Raw genomic sequence first — 21,920 nt, forward strand, 5'->3', positions numbered from 1 at the left:
GGAAAAAGAAAGGAAAAAAAAACCTTTTAGCCTCAGGAACCAGCGAAAATACCAAGCACAGAAATTCCCTGTTAAAAAGATTAAATTTGAATGTAATTTTACTCAAACGTACTCAATTATTTGATCAAAACAATGTTAATAAAGGAAGTGTATCTTTGAAACTCCAGCTTCAAATGTTACACATTTGTGTTCAAATGTTATATTGCAGTAGCTCCAAACAGCTTCAGAATAAACACTTCTGCCATATATGCTTTCTGCTGGAGAGGACAAGAGCAGAAAGATCAGTCCTTTCTGCCAAAATCCACTGGAAGGAAGAGAGCTGAAGTAATAAAACATCCTTCCTTCCCCTTGTTGGTCATCTGCTCCCACAAAATGCCTTCAGGGCAGACTTTGCGTGGGTCTGGCTTCTGCACATTGCAAAAGGATGTGGCTAGATGGGAAAGGGTGGAGCAAAGGGACCATTTTTGGCCAGGATAGCTGTGAAACACCTGCTGTGCCTCTTCCACCTTCAAGCCCGAGTGTTTCACAGATCAAGAATGATGAAACTGTAACAGAGTACAGCAGGCAGGATGGTGAGGCCTCTGCTAGCTTACAGGACTCCCCAGTGAAGGTCAAACCTGGCCCACAAGTCCTGATGTACCTGGTAGCTAAGATTCACTCCAGGTAGGCCCCTGGGACCTACATGGTAACTCATCAGATGCGCTTACATCTGGACCGTGGCACTAATGGCGCCAAATGTCTTTCAGTCCCTGGGAGGCGGTCAGAGAAGATGCTCCTCTCACATCCTGCTTCCATTTCCACCTGCTCATCTTTGCTGGAGGGGGTCTCTGTAATTATCAGTGGGAGAGAAGTCCAGCACTCTCACCAAAGGGGTGATTGTGAAAGTGTCGGTAGGGACAAAACGAGATCACAGCATACTGCTGCAGGACAACTCACTAGGAAACAGTGTTTCTTATTCTAATACACATTTGTTTTCCAGAATCAAGTTGATGTTTGTGGTGGGAAGTCCTTACTTTCTAGGTATGCACCTCATTATTGGGGTGGATTATGGGGAAACATTCTCTTTAGATGGTGAAGGAGCCCAGGGATGATCCCTGTGAGAAACTATCCTAGGCTGAGACGAACGTCTCATCCTGCGTAAAGTGCAGGTCTTTGAGGATGCAGGAAACTCTATGAGGGAATACTACAAAAAGAGTTAACCGTCTCTTCTGCAATTTAGTCATGTCCTTGCCCACGCACTGAGCATCACAGGGGTTTCTGACAATATTTTGCAGCTGAGTATATTGAAAGAAGAGCACTGAGAAAGGAAGAAGAACAACTAAGGCTCTCGAAGTGTCATCTTGGGCTCATTCTAGACCCTTTTTTTCCTTTTCTGTGTTATTTCATTTTTAACAAAACTCACTGTCCTAACAAGGACACCTCTATGGCACAAGTCCTAATGCATATGCAGTTACATAAAAACCCATACTCTATTTGGGAATGTGTGAAAGAGCTCTTGTGTCTATTAACTGCAAACCTTCACCAAGGCAGATGGGGCTCCAATTCAAGCATATGTTTGCTAAAACAAAGAGAAGGGCTAAAGCACAGTTTCTTTCAGCGTCAAAATGTACCTCCCTGTCAACATGCAATATGTACAAAGTGCATCTGACCAAGATTGCTTATTTAAGCACCTTCAAAATAATGTTTTGTCTTTTCAGTTCTGTGACAGGTTAAAGTAGCTCTTCAATACTATTTGTTTACTCATGCATGTGCCATCTCGTGCAGGCCCACCTCTGACAAAACACTTGATATACTGTTTCACAGTCATTTTAAGATGATCTAAAGCCAAGCTGACATTGCAATGAATAATCCTAGCCTTTGCCTCTCCCTGCCTGCTGGCTCTCAGTCCTGGTTCCTTCCTAAGGTCAGCTCCAGCAATTGTGTGGCTACGCACCTCACACATTCAACAGTAAAGCCTCACCACTCACTGACAGCTAGGTAGCCTTCAGATTAGCCAGACCAGGGGGACACTAGGGCACAATCAGAGGTTCCCTGTCAACAAACAGCCCTGAAGAGAAACAGATGGCCCATCTTCAAGCAGAACTGCTCAAAACTGATATCTGGCAACCACAGGCCCTGTGTCAATAAGGACACATGCTACTTTGGTCTAAGGTGTGCTGCACCACTTAGTGCCACCAAAAAATCCTTTTTTTCCTGAACCCATCCAAAGATTCTGTCTTTGATTAAAGCCGGCCCTGGCTCAGTGTGAAAAGCAGCGCCAGGAGTGTCACTTAGGCTGTTCCTCCCCACCACCTTCATCACTTCCTCCCTCTGGCCACATCTGTATGTGGGCACAACTGCCAAGAAACAGCAGGCAGCAAAAGAGGGCACCCCAATGACCCTTTCTTTCTGATCATTGGTGGCTGGGCAGGCACCTTAGGAAAACAACACGGTTGTTTCTCAACTACCATGGTGTCCATGGTAAGAAACAGCAAAAACACAGGGAGAACACTCCTTTTGCAGGATGCTGCATGGTTTTACCTACTCCGAAGGAGAAGGGATGGGAATTCAGAGCAATCATCTTGCTGTAGAGCTGCTTCCCTTTTAACGAGCAGAGCACCACTGCAGCACTCGCACAGCACTGCTGTGCTCCAGCCAGTCACACGATTGTCCCAAAGAACTGGGATTTCAAAAGTAAACTGACCTTGAATGAAGTAGCTGCCTGACTGAGGTTCCACTAGCTCGAGACATGTGGCAGGGGGACTCTTCAGTCATCAAGCAATTGGCAGCTCCAGCACAGAGTAAAGTCAGTTGCTATTTCAGGGAAAGGAAAGGCAACTGTTCCCTGGGGGGAATGACTGCACTAGCTCAGCACCAGAAATAGGCTGAGATTTTAAAATTTTTTTCCCCCTACACTTCAGGAAAAGCAAACACACAATGTTCATTTGCAGGGATCGTTTCCTGAACATGATGTGTGCTCGCTGTCCCGCAGGTCACTTTCCAGTATGTCACATCCTTCTGCACAAGGGAGAGCAGGAAATGGCAAACTCCCAGTATGAGGCAAAGCATTCCCATCACAGCAATTGGTCCACAGGAGCTATAAATTGGTCTCCTCCAGAAACAGATCAAATTTGTCTTTGGGGAGGTCAGCTGGAAACTAAAGGTAAGTTTGAACCAGTGTTTTTTTCAAGTGTTTCTGAGTACTATATTAGGAAAGCATTTGCAGGTTTGGAGCAATGTATGCCTTTATTGTTGGGGAGGTTTTTCTTTAAGAGCAGGAGTTGGTTCTGTTTTCCTTTACGCTGGCATAAATCAGTATATTCAAAAGATATGCATCACTGTACAGCTTATGCTATATATTGAATGACTGTTCTTTTAACCAAGTGAGATGATCACTGTTATTACCTAAGACTGTTCTCAGCAAGAAAATCTGCAGAACAAATTGTTAAGAGGCTACAGGAATCAATGTATTTAATGATCATCATATTGATCTCTTGTTAAGTTATTGATGTTATACTCATTACTAATTTCAATGCCAGTATCCGTTTAGCTTAGTGTTAGCCCTTGTGCTTTCAGCTTAATCTCTGACTATAGCATAAAAAATGAGAGGACACTGCCTCCAGCTAAGAAAAGCACAATGTACTAAGTGGCTCAAATGGCCTGATGATACCAAAAGAGACTGGGGTCATTGTTCTGAATGGCATAGGGGTAGGTCCTAAAGGATTCTGTGTGAGATGGATTAGGACAAGCAGAAGGGAAGAAAATTGCCGTGAGAATTATTTACTTACACACTTTGGGATGGAAAGACTCTTTATGGTAGGAGGCTTCCTCCTTCTCAAACACAAGGATTCTGCAGAATGAAATCCCCAAGGATCCTAACTATGCAATGTGTCCGTGTGAGGGATCAGGCACCACCACCACCGAAGACTTAGAACTGCAAAGGTGGCTGCAGCAATGAATAGTTTTGTTTAATTTGCTCTGGGACAGGGTTTTTTCTGCTGCAGAGACTTCTTTTGGCTAGGAGGGCATTATGGACTGCAAAAAGCTTCTTAGCTCTATGGCTAGACTTTGCTAGGTGCAGAGGCAGCACAGCTCTGTGCACAGTGCAGTGCGGTGGAGCACAAAAGCTCTGCTCCCACCAGACAACAGGCAATGCTACATCACTTCTGTTGCCTCCCTCGTCCAGTTGCTGTATATGTAAGCAGTGTTAAGGATGCTGGCTTCCTTTGTAAAGCACTTTGCAGCCTTATGCAAATACTTAGTAGAATATTTTTTCTACCCTTGTGACATGACATAGAACAGAGAGAGCAAACAGAAATTGCCTAGCACCAAAACCCGGAAGATTCACCTTCTAGAAGGGAAGACACTCTCCTGCTATCTTGCCAGTGAAGGTTGCCATAGCCAGCGGTTTTCAGGCAGTTTCTATTCACAGGTGCCTGTATTTCCCCTACTGCCCCATCCCCAAGGGAGCGTGCACTGAAAGTGGGGTCATTTTTCTGGTGTGCCCTTTATGAACCTCTTAAACAAGGTCCATAGGCCTCCCTGCCACTGTCACTGGAGATCCACCACCTCAGGCTGGACTAAGCACCACAGAACAAGGGTTCGCACCATTGTGCAGACCAGGTTAAAATAGGAAAAAAATGCTGCAGGACCTTGAGTTGCTTAGGCTTAAAGAAAGGAAGGATGTTCACAATACCCATCTGAGGCATCAATAAGCCTCTCACCTCCTAGATGGAAAAAACAGACGTTGACTCCCCTCAGCAGTTTCCCTCTGTCCTTCTTTAATGGGAAATGACCCCTAAATAGCAGCCTGGGATGGGTGGCTTTCACCCTCTCAGTGCATGGCCTTTCTTGTGAAAGATGCCCTTGAATACTGCAGATCCTCTGAATCTTATCATGGGGACCACAGAGTAGTTCTGGCAGCATTACTACTCTGGGAACTGAGTCACTCAATCTCTAGGTAATTTCTGTCCTCAGGGTTGGAAGAGACACTTTGTGTCTTCACAGAGGTAGTAACAACAGCACCTCTGACCCCAGCCCTTAAGATATTTTAGTCCTCTTGGGGAACAAGAAAAACATTCAAGAGTTCCTCTGTCTGAAAGTTACAGTGGAATATGGTAATTTAATGTACAAGTGCGTACGTGCACGTGTGTGTGTACGTGAGTGTGTATGTGTGTGCAGACAGCAAACCCTTTATGTAGCTGAGTGAAGAAAAAAAATTGGCTGGATGCCATCCTTGAAATGGTGGTCCGGGCTGAGCATGTCTCATGGGGGGGTTTAACATAAATCCCAACCCAGCTTTTTCTGTTCCTGGACAGAGACCATGGAGAGAAATGGTGCTGCCTTCCCCCAGATGCTAGACCCCACACACCACTTCCACACAGCACTGCTGGATCAGAGACGGAGGCTACGTGGCCAGATTGCTCACCTTCACAAGGCGGCTCGTAAACTCAGCAAGCTCCGCAAAAGGTCCCTGATTGCCAACATCAGCGGGAGCACCCTGACAGCCGCGGGAGCAGTCACAGCCATTGTGGGGCTGTCCCTGAGCCCGGCAACACTGGGAGCCTCTCTCCTGGCATCCGCTGTGGGTCTGGGCCTGGCCACTGCTGGGGGGGCTGTCAGCATCACCTCCGATCTCTCCTTAGTGCTCTGCAATTCCCGGGAGGTGAAGAAGGTGCAGGAAATCGCAATGACTTGTCGGAAACAGATGAGGGAAATCCTTGGCTGCCTGGAGTTCCTCCGCCGGGGGCAGGGCCCAGGGGACCCCACACTGTGCCAGTCGGAGAAGAGGGCCTCCATCTTGCTATATAACTCCGTCTGCTTCATGGTCTTCTGCGGCTCCCACAGCTTCCTCGTGCCAGAATACACAAAGGAGGTCACAAAAGTGAGCCAGGCTGTGCTGAAAGCCAAAATCCAGAAGCTGGCTGCCAACCTTGAGACCTGCACCAGGGCAATGGATGAAGTCTGTGAACTTCTTGAGTCCAGGACAAAGCTTTCCCCATGCACGAGGAGACTCAACTTGGGTGCTAAAACAACTGCTGAGATCCCAAGGCCATCCAGCTGAAACAGTGTTTGTCCCATAGTTACGAACTGGTCTTGGAGACATTACATTATTAATTGTCACCATTAGCACTGCTACCTGTTGCTGTCATAATATTGGTGGTGCTAATCCAAACAGATGATCACATCTCTCATGTGCCTTACCTATATCTGAACACAAACTCCTTCCTGATCGGAAGCTAAAGCTTACACACACGCACACTCCACCGACAGCAGCCACCTGATTAAAGTTGGAGAATATGATGGACACACAGACTATTGTGTAGACAGAAGCAGATCCCAAAGCCTAATGGCAGGAGTAGGTGGCCATTCCTCAGACCCATGTTTCTCCAGCCATCTCCTTGGCTCTGCTTCCTCAAGGCAGCAAAAAAATAAGTGGGTCAGGAGGCTGATGAAATCCCTGCAGTCCTAGTGCTGATTGAACTTGATTCGTAAATAACATATGAATTTGTAAGTGGTAAAAGGGCTGGGCTACCCTCAAAAAGCCAGCAGCTGCCAGCTTCCAGTGAAGTACAGTCCCATTACCAAGGTACATCTGGAAAGGCTGTTGAAGGAAGCAGGTCCATATATGACAGGCTGTGTGGATGGCTCATCATCCCAGGGTGAAACAGCAGGGCCAGAAATCGTAATCCCTTTTGAAGAAACCTCTCTAGGCTGAGAACTGTGATGTTGTGATTTATATGAGAGATGTGTTTGTGTTCTATTTATTTACATATTTACAGGATTATTTTTAAGGTTTTGATATTGTATTTAAATATGTTTGGGGTTTTTTTCTTTTAAAAAGGAGGCCTCTGCTCCAAAGGAAAGAAGCTGTTCTTAGAGGCAAAGCAAGTCTGTGGCATGTGAGAGCAAGTCACCTGTTCTTTGGCTGTGAGGGAGGGCAAGTCCATGTACAAAAAGGAAAGCATGGCCTGAATGCTGGTAGTTATAAAATAGGTGAAACATGGTCAATGAGTGACAACAGATCTGCAGAACAAAAACAGGGAGAAGGACAGGTCAGTGACCCTGGGATGAGAGCCTGCCTCAGGGCACTGGTGGAAGAAAGCAGTTATCTATTGCAGCAAGGACAGAAGCATAGGTTGGTGTTACTGGTCTGAGCTGGAGCCCAGCTGTTATAGGAGCACATCTGAGAGGTGGGAGTACCACTCTCCATGCAGTTGAGCAGCCTGTGAGACCCACAGTGGTTCGTCTGTGAGGGAGGAGGCAGCACTCATGGAGAGCTACACATATTCCTACTAATGCTTCCCAGGGAAGGCTTTGTGTTAGCAAAATATGTACTGGTACTAACACTCAAGAGGGGTGCAGAGGAATAGGATGATTCAGAGGCAGAGCACTTACGAAACAGGAGGAAGGACTGGGACCCTGTTTCAAGTGACTGATCTGCTAAATACATCCTTTATGATTTTTGACCTTTCAGTGCCTCGGTTCTCTGTCTAAAAATGGGGATAGTAGCACTTCCCTGCCTCACAAGGATGTTTCTGGGACAAATATTGAAAAGTGCTCAAGTACTGTGATGACAGGGATCACGTCAGTACCTGGAAGAGGTATAAGGCAGAAACCCCAGAAACTAGCTTGAGACAACTGAAGGAGTTAATGCAGGGATAATTTCACCTCCACAAGTATGCCTCAATGGGTAAGAGAAACTTCCCTGCAGACACATGAATTAAAATTATCAGGAAACCCACTCTGTAATTCTAAAACATCGATCAAACTCTTAGGAAGAGCAACACTTCATCTCACAAAGCTTGAACCCTTGTCCTTTTTGTCTCTTCCTCTTGTCACATCAACATTTGTTTTTACACATAAGAACAAAAGTTTTGATCCTTCAGAGTGTGAGTCAGATGCTTGTAATGCCCATGCCTGTTTGCCAGAAATGAACAAATACACTACTGGTTCGATTAAATTAATATGAAGCACTTTTGTGTCGATGTGTTTCTGCACGCCTGCATGTGATCACATTTCTGACCCCTGGCTCACCCTGCTTGATTTCATGCTCCAGGCACTGGAGCTAGGGGATCAATATGAGCAGCTGGACATGTTCAGAAGGCAAGTATGAAAAGTGAGGTCATCAGCTCCATGCAACAGAGCTGGCATTTGTGTATGAGTTTATGTGTTTGTCTCTGTGAGTATATATCCTGGTGTGCACACTAGCCCATGTATGCTGTGGATATTGGTCTCTGACACAGATGCAGAGGCACATATGTATGAGCATGTAAGTATGGTTTTAGAGTGTGAACTGCACGCTGTGCAAAGGCAGACATGATGCAAAATTTTCCCTAGTGCTCCAGCGTATCACCAGCGAACTCCATCAGATCAGTTACCACTTAACCATACCTCTGAGATGCCCAGTTTTGTCATCACAGGGAAAATTATATAACATACTTCTCCTACCTCCTCCCCAGTTTTCTGGCAATGCAGCTTCATCCACATGTCCACACAGAGGGGACAACACAGGAACAACAACAGCTCTGAATGAACTAATCTGACTAGCAGAAAGATCTAAATTTGATAGCTCACAAGGGTTGGTTTGCTCTGCTCAGCACAGTCCAGCACTGCAATCACAGCCACTGTTTTAGCAGCTGGTGATGAATCAGATACTTTTGCTTCCAGTCTCAGCCACACAGGCAAAAAATCCTGCTTCTGTTCTGTTTTCCTGTAGGCTAACCCTTCAAAGTCAGGATTTGGGTTGTTGCAGAGTGCTGCTGTGCACATGTAATTGAGACCAAGCTACCACACTTCCCTCTCCAGGTTTTGCTAGGAATGCAAAGGCAGGCTCAGGCAGACAGCGGGGCCCACAGGCTGGAAGATCTGTAGTTCTACACAAGTCACAGGAGCAATGTGACTTAGTTTGCTCCAAAACCCATTCAGTGCTCTTGGACACCTTCTAAGCTAGGTTGTCCTGTGAGTCTAAGTCTGTGCCCTCACACCTCAGATACACTTGATCTAGCAGCTAGCAGACAGGGCAGGAGGTGGTCAAATCCTCCTCACTCAGCTCCAGACATACTGTCCTGTCTCTTCCCATGAAGTCAGCACTGGATCTCATGCAATATCCTGGAGAGCCAGCTCTGGGAGCTGTGCTGGCAGAAATCTACCGTATTTGGGGGTAAGATTAATTTCTTACTCCTTTTGCTCACTGAAACAGCTCACTGCTGGGTCAGATGACCACCAGAGCTGGTACCAAGAAAGCACTAGAAGCAAGTGACCTGGGCTGGGACAGGGGTGCACCTAGTCCAGCATCAGTATTGGCTTAGTTCCAATATCATGACTCCCTTAGAGTCACAAGCAACATTTGGGGGGAGTGTCTTTGATAAGCAGCTTTTTTTTGCTAGTAGTTATGCTATTTACCCTTCAAAGTAGTAGATGTGCTGGTGGAACAACCCTTCCTTTGGCAGCTAGGCAGCAGGGGGAGAAGAGTACATGTGATTTGATGTTTAGCCTGGGCTGGCAGTTATAAAGCCTGGCCTCCTGATGCCATTTTTACTTCCCTTTTATTGAAAATAAATTCCCCTGCTGCAGGGAGAAATGATTCAATAGTGAAGCAGAAACGCAGATATCATTTTACCATAAAGTCCCATAGCATGTTTTGAAAGCATAATAAAAGATGTCTGTGACAAAGAATCCCGAATATAGTCAGGGAATCAGGATATCCCAACAGCCTCTCTCTAGGCATCTCAGTGGGTAGACAGGACCATTTACCATACACGCTGTACATCCTGTCTTATTATGCATCCCTTATGAAATAGTTTGCCTTATACCTGCACTAAAATTCATCTGCTGTGGATGCTCCCACCCTGTCCCCCTTAAGGAAGACAGCTTGTAACATGCAGTAGGGCTAGGAACATATTTGGTCAAAAGCTGAGTCTAAAAGCCCTAGAGTGAAAATTTCTAAATCCAATATAATCTGCAGTGTACTGTGCTGAAAAGCACAAAAAGGGAATCACCATTTAGAAGCAGTACTTCTTTTATCACGAGTGCTCCCAAGAGCAGTTTAGGACAGGTGGGAACTTTTATTCAAATACATCTGCTGACAAAAGGGAATTACCCAAACCGGAATTTTACCAGAACAGAATTGCTCCACCCTGCTCCCCACCAAAACAGCACCTACAGTATTATATGGGCAACGAATTCAACAAAGAACTGCAAGCACTGACTTCCTGTCACATCCCTGACTCCATTTCCTGAGTCATCCCAGTGACCCTTACAAGGGTTCATGTCTAAGTTCTGGCCAAGCTTAACCTTTAGCACTAACAAGTTCACAGCTCAGACTGACGTAATTTTTGAAACATATGGTCATAACTAGCATCTACACTGGGTGTTTCTTGGAGGTTTTTTCTTGTTGGTTGTGGTATTTTAACATTTAATTTATTATTTTAAAGTCATTGCTCCTGAGCACAGTGGGATGCAGCAGTTTCATTTCCACTGCTGCTCAGTGAATTGTTTCAGGTTTCCTCTCCTTTCCCTGTCACACAGCGAGTTTGTTTGGATTTCCTCTCACTTTCCTCATTGTTCTGGAAGCAGAGGAAATGGCACACTTGGAATCCAGTGACAGATGCTCTGGTACGTCAGCATTTCCACTGTGAGCACACCCAGCTGGGCTTTCCAACCAGCAAGACAGAGGGAGGTCTGGTCATGATTGCAGCCATGAGTTCCATTTTGCAGTTGGCCCTGCTGTCCTTCCAAAGCCCAAGCTTTTTGATGTGGTAGCATTCTTTTTCCTAAAACAAAGGAGGTTCACTTTGCCGCAAGGCTGACCTGCTGCAACCAGCATTGGGACTACAAATCAGAGAGGCTGCATCCAGACCAGATGGAAACCAACGAGCTCAGGAATTATCATGGTGATATGATATTTTGCTGCTGCTCTCCCTGGAAGGGCAGTAAATTCATCACCATTTTCACCTCTCACTGGGTACTTGCAGGCTCCCTGCCTGCTGCTGTCATCACAACAGCAATCGAGAGCTGAGGGAGTGCTTTCATCTATTCCCATCCCCTCTACTCTCATTTAACGCTGTGAGTTGCTACAGTTCAGTTTATTTTATGCATTTCTGACACTTCAAAGTTGCACCTTGGAAATCACCATGAACAGGAAAACAAGGTGGAACAACGACAGATTTTGATTTTTCTTTTTTACCTTCACTAGTACTTCAAAATGTTTCATATCAGCACTTCTGAAGAAGTCAATTTGCTCTTTACACATATTATATATGTAAGTTTATATGTGTTCTTGTATTTTCGTGCCGGGCCAGTTCATTTTGTCTCGTTCTTTTACAACTGTAGAGTTTCTGAATAAAGACCACCACCACACACACTGCCTGATGCAAATGCTGAGCTGCAGGCCAGCACCTCAGCCAGCTGTGGTTAATGCCAAGCAGGTGGGTTTTCACACAGCCAATTCAGCGTGCTCTTACCCCAATACAGCTCCGTAACCCCCCCTTCCCCGGAGAGCTCTCTGGAGTTCAGTGGAAATTCACCCCCAGTCTCCAATTTAGCAAAGCACAGCACTCGTCACACAAATCCCCTTGCAGAAGCACAAGCCAAATAAAGTTTAAAGGAAACAAGCCTTGTACACGTTTAGAAGACAGGCCTCCCCGTGTCTGCTAAACAGCCTTGCGCAGAGCCAGGATGTTTCCACCGGCACGGCAACGCGGCCCACGGCGGCTCCTTCACATCAGGAGGAGAAAACGACAGCGCTTGGTACCCCGAGCGTGAGAGCCGCTTCCCAGAGGGCTGCGCCGTGCTGACCTCCGAGCGCGGAGGGCACCTTCTGGGCTCAAGAACACGAGGCCGCCCGCACCCCACGGCCCCAGCGCTAACACGGCCGTAGCGCTTTCCCAGCGCGGCGCTGCCGGCGCTGCCGGCCCCGCCCGGCCCCGCCCGGCCCGGCCCCGCCCCGCCCCGCCCCGCGCGCCAGCCCGGCTCCCGCCGCCGACAGCCGCGACCACAGCGCCCGCCCCAACGGGTAGCTGCCGCCGCGCGCGGCCCCTCGAGCCCCGCCCCCCCCGCTCCGATTGGCTCTTTCCTCGGAACTACAAATCCCATGACGCCGCCCAAGGGGGGAGCACGGCTCCCGGCGCCCTCCGCGCTGCCTCGGAAGGGGGCGGATCAAAATGGCGGCAGGAGGTGAGGAAGGGCAGGTGGAGGCGCCGGAGGTGGCGGTGGAAGAGCCACGGAGCTTCAAGGACCTGGTGAGACCGGGCTGGGGCCGCTTCTGCCCCGCTGCTCCTTCCCCTGTCCGAGGAGCTCTCCTGTCCCCGCCCCGCCTGTCAGTCCGGGGGGAGCGGGACGGGACGGGACGGGACGAGCTCCTCGCAGAGCCTGGTGTGCCAGCTGTGCCCTACGCCGCCCCGCCGTGCTTGCCTCGTCGGTGGCACGGCTCCGGGTTGCGGCGCTCCGTGGGTTACGGGCGGCCCCGGGCCCGGCGGAGCTGCCGCTGTGCGCCGGGCAGACACGTGCGCCGCCGTCGATCCGCGGGCGCGGTGTGGCGGCGGTGCTGGTGCTGTGCCCGCGCCGCAGGTCTGGGGAGGCCGGACCTGTGCCCCAGGGAGGCTGGCCTTGAAAGGCTTAACACTCCGGGCTTCTCAGCCGCTGCCTGTGTGTTCAGCAGTGCTAACCTGCACAGGCGCTTTCCTTTTTCCATGCTCATGGGATATCCGCAGAGGGGATAAGAGACAGCTGGGGTGGGGTGGGGAAGTTCCTTGTGTAAGCTAGGGAAAAAATTACTAGTTCCTTACTGATGCCAGTCACCTCTAACAGTTTTGAACAAACCTGTGAAGTTCCTGGTGGAGGTGGGATCACTGCTTGCCCTTTCATGTAGTTGCATTGAGGGCCTGATGGGGTTTGTCTCAGCTAGAGACAAGTTTGGCTGTGTTGCAGCATGTATTTAACTTAACTTTGATCTAATTTAGGTTTCCTTGGTGATATGTTTCCCTTTTTTTATTAATGTTCAGGGAGTGACCGATGTCCTGTGTGAAGCGTGTGACCAGTTGGGATGGAAGATGCCCACAAAGATCCAGGTTGAGGCTATTCCAGTGGCTCTTCAAGGTGAGCAGTGGGCTTCTCTGATCCCGAATCTGGGAATGCCCCAGGAGCTCTATGTGAATTAATTTTACTGAGTGGAAAGTAAGTGGCAGGGATGAGAGTGTTCTCACTTCTTGATCATTGAAGATCTCTGTGTAGAAGTATTCTCTGTTCATTCTTATGTTCTTCCCAGCTGGAGCTTGGAATACCAATTTCTCCTATAGCTGCCTGCAATTGCAGAGTTTCAAATGGGTACAAACACGGGTTCTGGAGTGTTCACAACTGTTGCGTAGTTATGACACTCAGTGTTAAATAACATTATTGTCAGCTGTTAGAGCTGCTAGGCCTCATTGACAGTTTTCTTTCTGAAATACTCAAGGGTACACAGGAAACTTCTGACAGATTTGGGGCTCTGCCTTTTCTGGTAGAGACCTACAGTGTGTGTCTGAAATTGGACATGCTTGACTGATTACTTAACTTGTATAATCTGCTTTGCTGTGAGCAGGCAATTCTTTGAAATTAAGATTCTTGGAGTCAGTAATAACCAAACCACATTCACTTTCTATAAACATCCTGGAATTACAGGAAAATAAATTACTGAATTCAGCAAACATTTCTGCCTGTAGAGTATTTGGTTGTTTTGATTTTTTTTTTTTTGAAAAGCAAAACACCGTGAAGCAGGAACAGAGCAATGTAGTGACAAAATAGGAATAAATTTCCAATGTCCTGCTCTGTCCTGGTACTTCGCTGTTGTCAAGACACTTTTATTCACCATACAAGATTTTTTTTTTTTTTGGAGGTGGGGGGGGGGGCAGAGGGGGCAGGCGGTTGGTGGTGGGGTGGGTGAAAGTAAGATTGCATTCCTGAGAAAGTTTCTCCAGTTTAAGGCCTGTTGGCACTGTGTTCTTTTCAGCCGTAGGAGTTTGGGCAAAGGACGTGCTTCTCAATCCTTTCTGCTGCAGACCAGTTTAGATTTCTCTCTTAATTAATAGCACAAATTGGTTGTGGCTTGCAAAATGGGAGTTTGCTGTTGTCTTGTAGTTGGTATGACCTAAGTCTCAAATGTGGGAATCTATTTCCTTGTAAGCCAGTAAACAGACAACAATTGGTCTAGAATACTTACCCAGATAGAAGCAATAGGCTGTAAATTGACAGACAAATTTGAGAAATAATAAAACAAAGCTTTTTCTGAACTTAAGGTTTCTATGAAAACTTATATTGCCAGAAGTTTAACTAGAGAATGGAAAGGTTCAAGGCTGTGGTTATTGTACAGATGAAGTCACATTCTAAAAATTCTACGAAGGTGTTCTGAAATTCTTTGTGTTGGCTCATTGTTCTTTACCCTTTGTGTGTCTCTGTTTTTCTATCTTTAGGGAATTCTAGTGCTTTATTGCACAGTGCTTTAAAGGCTTCTTCCTCTGGTCTAGATATGTAACAGTTTTTGCCACCTTTGCTGCTCCTTATAGGCAGAGATATCATTGGACTGGCAGAAACTGGCTCTGGAAAAACAGGAGCCTTTGCTTTGCCAATTCTTCAAGCACTGCTGGAAACACCTCAGCGATTATTTGCTCTTGTCCTCACACCAACAAGGGAGCTGGCCTTCCAAATCTCAGAGCAGTTTGAAGCTCTTGGATCCTCCATTGGTGTCCAAAGTAGTAAGTAGCTTTGTGCTATTAGAGTAGTTTTCCAGCTCTAGATTGCAAAGGAAAAAGTAGAAAATATTTGTGTGGAGGGTTGAACAAAAGGTGACAAAAGCTTGTGATGCTGGAAGACAGAGATCTGGTATCAGATTTGGGAAAAAAGACTTTATGGTCTTTCCTCGTGAGTAGTCTGCATCTCTTCTGCATTTTAAGTCTGAACAGTTAAAGATGAAAATAGAAGAGAATCTTCTCAATAATATGTTTGTATCCAGTGCAGTCGCATAGAGCTCCACTTTGTAGTGTGATGTAGTTTAATCTTTCCTTCAGACAGTCTGTATTGGTTCTTTAGATACTCTCTACAAATATGAAAGCTTTGTGGGTATTTTTAAAATTCCTAGATTTTTTGCAGTTGAGTTGCACTGCAAGGAATAGATTCTGCCTGTAGCTCTTCAACTGTCAAAATACCCAAGGCCAGTAAGGACTTCATTGTACAGCTTAAGAGGCCTGGGAAGGTCAGGTGTGCTAAAATAAAGTGAATTCTCATGCAGCGAAGTAACCTTTCATTTATACAGAGTTATGGGTGGTTTGGAGTAGGAGGAAACACTATGGTGCCAGGAGCTGGCTGGGGCTATACGAGACTCACTGTATTCTATTTGTTCTGCAGCGGTTATTGTGGGTGGAATTGACACGATGTCTCAATCTCTGGCCTTAGCCAAGAAACCCCATGTTATAATTGGTAAGTTAACATGCTGGGGGTGTGGGGTATGAATATTATCAAACTGAAGTTCTCCAGAGAAAGAGTGCTGAAAGGCTGTGTGCATTGGAAGAAGCAAGGGTACATCCTTCATTTGTTTTTGTCCTGAGATTTGAGTACTGGATTGTTAAATGTTTCTAAAGTATATACCAGTAGTCTTGCTGCTACAGACTCATTCCAGAGCATTCCTGCTAGGCTGCCTTTGGATTGGTTTTTCATTCTCCTTAAGTATTCAAGATACTGGTCTCATCCTTAGTACAGCTCATCTACAGTCTGTTTTGTATTTGTTTTTTCTTTAGGGGAGGGGCGGGGGGAAGGCATTCTTCAGAGTCTGACTCCATTTGTCTTTATTTCAAAACACTCTGAGGATGTCTTAGAGTCCTTCCCACAAAGCTGTCTACCTTTACTTCTCTTGGGCAAAGGATCCCATTTCTGTAAGAGATGACTCTTGCCTCTTTGGATCTTTTACTTTGCTTTCATTCTAAACTTGCTCTCCTGATTTTGTTGGTAGCAACGCCTGGCCGTCTAGTTGATCATCTGGAGAACACAAAGGGCTTCAACTTAAGAGCTCTGAAGTTCCTAGTGATGGATGAAGCTGACCGGATCCTTAACATGGATTTTGAGACAGAGGTAGGAATCTGCTTGAAGAAGAATTTGGAACACCAGATGAGTCCCTTTAAAATTACTTCATACAGTCACATAGTAAACACAGAGCTGATCTGTAGAAATTAATGGCAAATTTTAACTAAGATCTAATAATTGCACAAGTCTATGTTGGGAGTAGAACTTGGGAGAGTTCCTGCAGAGCACCAGCAAGACAGTAGGAGGCATTTTGTTTCTGAAATCTACTGGTCCTTCTGGAGTATGTGACATAGACACAGTTACCGTATAACACGATCGCACACATGTTCCAACAGTAATACTGCCTGATATTTGCACTGTTGCTGGACTTCTGGAGCTCACACTGTCTAATTGTCAAGAAGCTAGCAGCCTACACCTTCCCTTTAGAATAGGGGAAATATGTTCCTACAGAAATCTGAGCCTAAGTTGCACACACGCATTATTCTTCGTTTGGACGATCATTATGTTTGGAGGAGGCTTATGTCTTGATTGTTGTTGTATTCAGCATTTCCATTTCATTTCTATTTTTACAGGTGGACAAGATATTAAAAGTAATTCCTCGAGACAGGAAGACATTCCTGTTTTCTGCTACTATGACTAAGAAGGTGAGAGCAGAGTACTCTGCTTTACTACTTTCATCAGGCTATACTGTTGACTAAACTATATGATACAGGTTTCTGACAAGATCTCTGTCTATCTAGTACTAACTTACACTGATCTTCCTAGGTTCAAAAACTCCAGCGTGCTGCTCTGAAGAATCCTGTTAAATGTGCTGTTTCTTCCAAATACCAGACTGTTGAAAAACTGCAGCAGTACTACATTTTCATCCCCTCCAAATTCAAGGTAATGCCACTTCTGTTTCTTCCCTCTTGTGGCTATGTCTTGTGTGGCTATGTCTTGTCTTGCTGTTCCCACAGCTGCCCAGTATCTTGTCACCTTGTCTGGCTTATATTTACTCTTTAATATGGCATATGTGTTTATCTCTTCACACCCCCCACCCTTTCTCTCTGTTTCTTTTCAGGACAGCTACCTGGTTTATATCTTGAATGAACTAGCTGGAAACTCTTTCATGATATTCTGTAGTACTTGTAACAATACTCAGAGGACTGCTCTACTGCTCCGCAACCTGGGGTTCACTGCCATTCCTCTCCATGGGCAGATGAGTCAGGTATGGGCATACCTCACAGAATGGAGTAGACAGGAGACTTGTTGCTTGGGAAATGGGCTGCACCATACTGAGTCACAACTACCTTGCAGAAGGAGTGTTTCACAGTTAGTGTACTGGACTCGGCCCTAGAAATTGAACTAATGTGAATGCTGCCACTGGTTCTGTAATAGTTTAAAAAAACTGGAGAAATGAGATTTTTGAGTAGTTTTTCTCAGTTCTTCTTTACCAGTATTTCAACAACAGCATATTAACCAGAATAAGCATTATTATCTCATTCCCTTTTTTGTCCTGCTCTCTTCCAGAATAAACGCTTGGGCTCTCTGAACAAGTTCAAGGCAAAGGCGCGTTCTATTCTGCTGGCTACTGATGTTGCAAGCAGAGGTCTGGACATTCCACATGTTGATGTGGTGATAAACTTTGATATTCCTACACACTCTAAGGTAAGCTAATTTGTGTGCCAGCTGAGAGCTTCTGGTGATGAGGGGGCATAGTGAAGCTAGACAAGGGAAAAAAGCCACCTTTTTTCTGCTAACAGGAAATCTAGTTCACGCTTCTGTAGATTAAAAGATGTACTGAGTTGGTATCTCAGTTTGGTTGAGTGGCTTCATCTGGATTGTAGAACTGATTTTTAGAACTAAATTTTTAGAGTTGTAGAACAATTACTTCCTGTAAGTGAAGAGGGGAAGTGAGGGATATTCTGTGTCTTTGTGTTTCTGCTCTGAGTATGTGTTTTGCCATATTGCAGTAAAGGGCTTCTAGACTTTGAAAACAGTTTTAACATATTACTAGTTTCAGGTAGTAATCTCTGTTACTGTGATTCAGGTTTGCCTTCACATTTTAAACTGTTTGAAAAACAAAAAAAAAAAAAAAACCAAAAAAAAAACCCTACAACAGCAAACCCACCAAAACCAAAAGTAAAAATTCTCCCGTTATGTTCAGTGTGAGTTTGATCAAGAAAGATGTCTTTAATATATTTCACCTTCATATCACAATAGTACAGCAAACTGAAAAAAAGTGAGTTATTATATATATATATATATATTATATATATATGGAAAGTATAGTATTGTCTTAGGGGGGTGACTTTGTTTCCCAGACTACTTTCGGAAAGCATACCGTTGACATACATTTCAGGAACTGGTATTGCTCCTTAGAATGATCAAAGACACTACACATTGCAAACAAAGCTTGGTGGTTCTTTGGAAGACACTCCTTCTGACATTATAAAAGGACAGAAGTTTAAAAAAAAAAGTAATGGTGGGGGCAGTAGCTTGAATGACATTGTTACGGTTTTTGTGCCCTTCCCTCTTGTCTAACTATGTCACAGAACACATCCTTTCTCATGATGCTTCCTTTCTCCACACAGATCCTGCATGGAGAAGGGAGTATTTTAATTTCCATAATGTAGTATAAAACCTGGAAAACAGCGTAGAACCATATAAACAGAAGGTGCTTAATAGATCAGATGCTTCCAAATTATTCTCATTGATCCTGCCTTTCACTGTGCTTGCCAAATTTAAATCTACTTGCCAGAGAGTGTGTCTGGAACACCGACTATGTAGAACATGAGATCCCAAGACTGAAAATGCAGGAATTGGCTCACTTTAAATATTAGCTTTCCAAGGAAGTGATAGTTCATTGGGAAAGTCATGCATCATAACTTCTGTCCTGCAATCTTGAGTAATTGGAGCTGGTAGTCATCTTTCTAAAGAGAAGAATTCAAATGTTAAAATGAAAGGTATGCCTCCACAAGCCAGTATCTTCTCAAATCCTAATGCTGCACACGGCCCTGAGTATTTAATCCTGGCTGTATTTTTCTCCTAATCTTCTTGTACTTTCCTAAAGAAAAATTACATGGGCTGATTTCTCATAACTTCTGGTTTGTGTTTGGTGCATATATATTATTGCTTATCAAGAAAATTGTTTTCAGGATTATATTCATCGTGTTGGGAGAACAGCTCGAGCTGGGAGATCTGGCAAATCCATCACCTTTGTCACACAGTAAGTGTTAAAATGTGATAGACTTATTCTTCTCAGATGTGGTTCAGAGCAGAAAATGTCTAACCTCATCCTGGGTGAGAAGAAAATACTGCTTTTCGTTTTGGGGTGCCAGTTGGATTTATTTAGTTAAAGGGAAAGAATTCAAAGACCAGGCTGAGACGGGAGAAAGGTCTAGATAAATTCTAAAGCAGACATGTAATGAGCAGAACTTACTGTTTATAACTTGATTGTATAATTGTCATGGTTTAACCCCAGCCAGAAGCAAAGTACTGTGTAGCCGCTTGCTTGCTTTCCCCCTGTTCCCCGTCCCCAGTAAGACGAGGAAGAGAACTGGAAAAAGGTTAAACTGGTGGTTTGAGATAAGAACAGTTTAATAACTGGAATAAAGCAAAACCAGTAAGAATAACAATTGTAATGAAGAGGAAAGGGAGAGAGAGAGAAATAAAATCCAAGGAGGGGAGAAAAACAAGTGGTGCACAATACAATTGCTCACCATTTGCTGATACCTACCCAGCCAGTCCCTGAGCAGTGATCAGCCCCTTCTGGCCAACTCCCGCTGGTTCACGTGCCAAGTGTGATGTTCTGTGGTGTTGGGATATCCCTTGGCTAGTTCGGGCCAGCTGTCCCTGCCAGGCTCCCTCCTGGCTTCTTGTGCACCTGCTCACTGGCAGAGCATTGGAAACTGAAAAGTCAAGGACTTGTGAGGCCATCAGCGCAAGCATCTGTGGGCTGGAGATAAGGGGTGATGTCTGTGGGTGGTGACAGCTGAAACACTCTCAGGAGGGCTGATTCAAGCTGGTGTCTTGTTTTTCCAGGTATGATGTAGAGCTGTTTCAGCGCATTGAACACCTGATTGGCAAAAAGCTGCCAGCATTCCCCATGCAAGAGGAAGAAGTTATGATGCTGACAGAGCGTGTGGCTGAGGCCCAGAGATTTGCTCGAATGGTGAGTGCTGGCTTCTTGTCCCTCTACTCATTGTTGTAGTATGAATTTCCTCGGGTGCCAGAATGCGGTCAATCTCTTGATTGCATTGCAGGAGCTGCGGGAGCAGGGAGAGAAGAAACGATCTCGGAATGATAATGATGATGACACAGAAGAAGCTATTGGTGTCAGGAATAAGGTGGCAGGTGGGAAAAAGAAGAAGAGGAAAACCTTCTAGTTCAGTATTTGGACAGACCTTTCATTTTTTCTCTTTATGGCTACATGAGCTTGGCAAAAATGGTCTACCAAGTCATCTCCGGTAGATTCTTTTTTTTTTTTTGTCTTTCTGAACTGCTTGTGAGATTGGGCAGTCTACCTGGAAAACAACTTCTCTTCTGCTTTAGCAGTTACAGACCAAGCTTGGCCCATTGTGCTTGCTGATACCTATCATGGGACCAGTCTTCCTTTCAGTGATACCAGCCTATCACCACTGGACCTGAAAGTAGCTGTGGTCTGGCCCTGTTCATTCACAAAGAAGGTGCAGTGTGATTGCAGCTTTCCCACTGCTGCAGCCTGTCTCACCACTCAAACACACAGAATGGATCTGAGGTCAGATAGGTGTGTTGGAAGAAAGAGAGGAAAAAATTAAAAAAGCAGCTGAGTTTCTGCAGCACAGTGTGATGCCCTTGCCTTAGCGAAGGGACATGTCACGTGGAGAACTCCAAATATATTTTGCTTAATTTTAAAGCTACCTGGTTTTCTTTGTCTTGTCACGACCTGTTCTGCTCATTTGGAATATTGACTCTGCCAGACGGTTTTCTTTTTGGATCAATCTTAGCAATTCAAATGTAATATCAGTACTTTAGATGTGTCACCTGAAGAGTGGCCCAGCACAGACAAAACCTGTTTTGACAGGGTTAGGCTATTCACTGCCTGGAATTAGATCCAATATCTGTAATGATTGGCAAGATCAAGGAAAAATCTGGGGTTTGGGTGGTTTTTTTGGTGTGTGGTTTTTTTTTTGTTTGGGGTTTTTTTTGTGGCTGATTCTTGTAGTACTTGCAAACCAACACAAGAGGGTGGTATTGACATAGGAAAGCAGCTCATGAGCTGGGTGGTGAAGAAACCCGGGTATTGTAGAGGCTCTTTGACACAGTTTTCCTGTTTATTTCTCTGTCTTGGGCAGAGTTCAGTGCCGTATAGGTAGACTCTTGCAAGAGTGGGATAAATGTACTACTTCATATCAAACCAGAAGATTAGTGCTAGTTCCCATTGACAAAAAATTTCACACTAGACATTTTTGCTGGTGGGCAGTGTGAGATGCTCTTTTGTGACCGCTCAACATGAAAATTTAGTGCCTGTTAGAACTGCTCATAAACTGGATTTTTCTACTATGTGAAAAATGTTAAAAAGATTCTTTTTTAGATCTAAATGGAAAGCTGAAACTACTGCAGTAGTCAAGATGAGCACGATGGCTACTTCATAGTATCAACATCTAATATACACGTATATGCTAGTAAGAATGCTTTTGTACTTTTGTCTGGGGCAGCATATTTTGTAAAATTACAAAAAAACCACAGCATTGTTAAAACTTAATAGGAACAGCTTTGTCTTCATGAGGAACAAACATACTACCTTGTGTGAGAAGAGTGCCAGTGTTCTTTGGCCTTTTTTTTTTGGTAACAGTTTACTCGCATCTCCAGAATGGTCACCTTCAAGTTTGATAGCTCTGAAGCAGTCTTAAGATCACTGGCAGATAAGT

At 45.1% G+C, this 21,920-nt stretch overlaps 2 protein-coding genes across 2 annotated transcripts; both read left to right on the top strand.

Moving 5' to 3' along the window:
• The first annotated feature begins 3,046 nt into the window (after positions 1–3,046).
• APOLD1 (apolipoprotein L domain containing 1) lies at positions 3,047–7,955 on the top strand. Its single transcript, XM_056341888.1, has 2 exons — positions 3,047–3,142; positions 5,298–7,955. Exon 2 carries the CDS (start codon positions 5,303–5,305, stop codon positions 6,041–6,043), a length of 741 nt encoding a protein of 246 aa, XP_056197863.1. The 5' UTR covers positions 3,047–3,142; positions 5,298–5,302; the 3' UTR covers positions 6,044–7,955.
• Positions 7,956–12,101: 4,146 nt separating this feature from the next.
• On the top strand, positions 12,102–20,909 carry DDX47 (DEAD-box helicase 47). The gene is made up of 12 exons (XM_056339230.1): positions 12,102–12,221; positions 12,984–13,077; positions 14,520–14,708; positions 15,358–15,429; positions 15,959–16,077; positions 16,602–16,673; positions 16,795–16,911; positions 17,090–17,236; positions 17,539–17,676; positions 19,167–19,237; positions 20,053–20,182; positions 20,274–20,909. Exons 1-12 carry the CDS (start codon positions 12,144–12,146, stop codon positions 20,394–20,396), a joined length of 1,350 nt encoding a protein of 449 aa, XP_056195205.1. The 5' UTR covers positions 12,102–12,143; the 3' UTR covers positions 20,397–20,909.
• Positions 20,910–21,920: the final 1,011 nt, after the last annotated feature.

This window comes from Falco biarmicus, chromosome 5, assembly GCF_023638135.1.
Source record: "Falco biarmicus isolate bFalBia1 chromosome 5, bFalBia1.pri, whole genome shotgun sequence".
In the NCBI taxonomy this organism is placed as follows: Eukaryota; Metazoa; Chordata; class Aves; order Falconiformes; family Falconidae; genus Falco; species Falco biarmicus.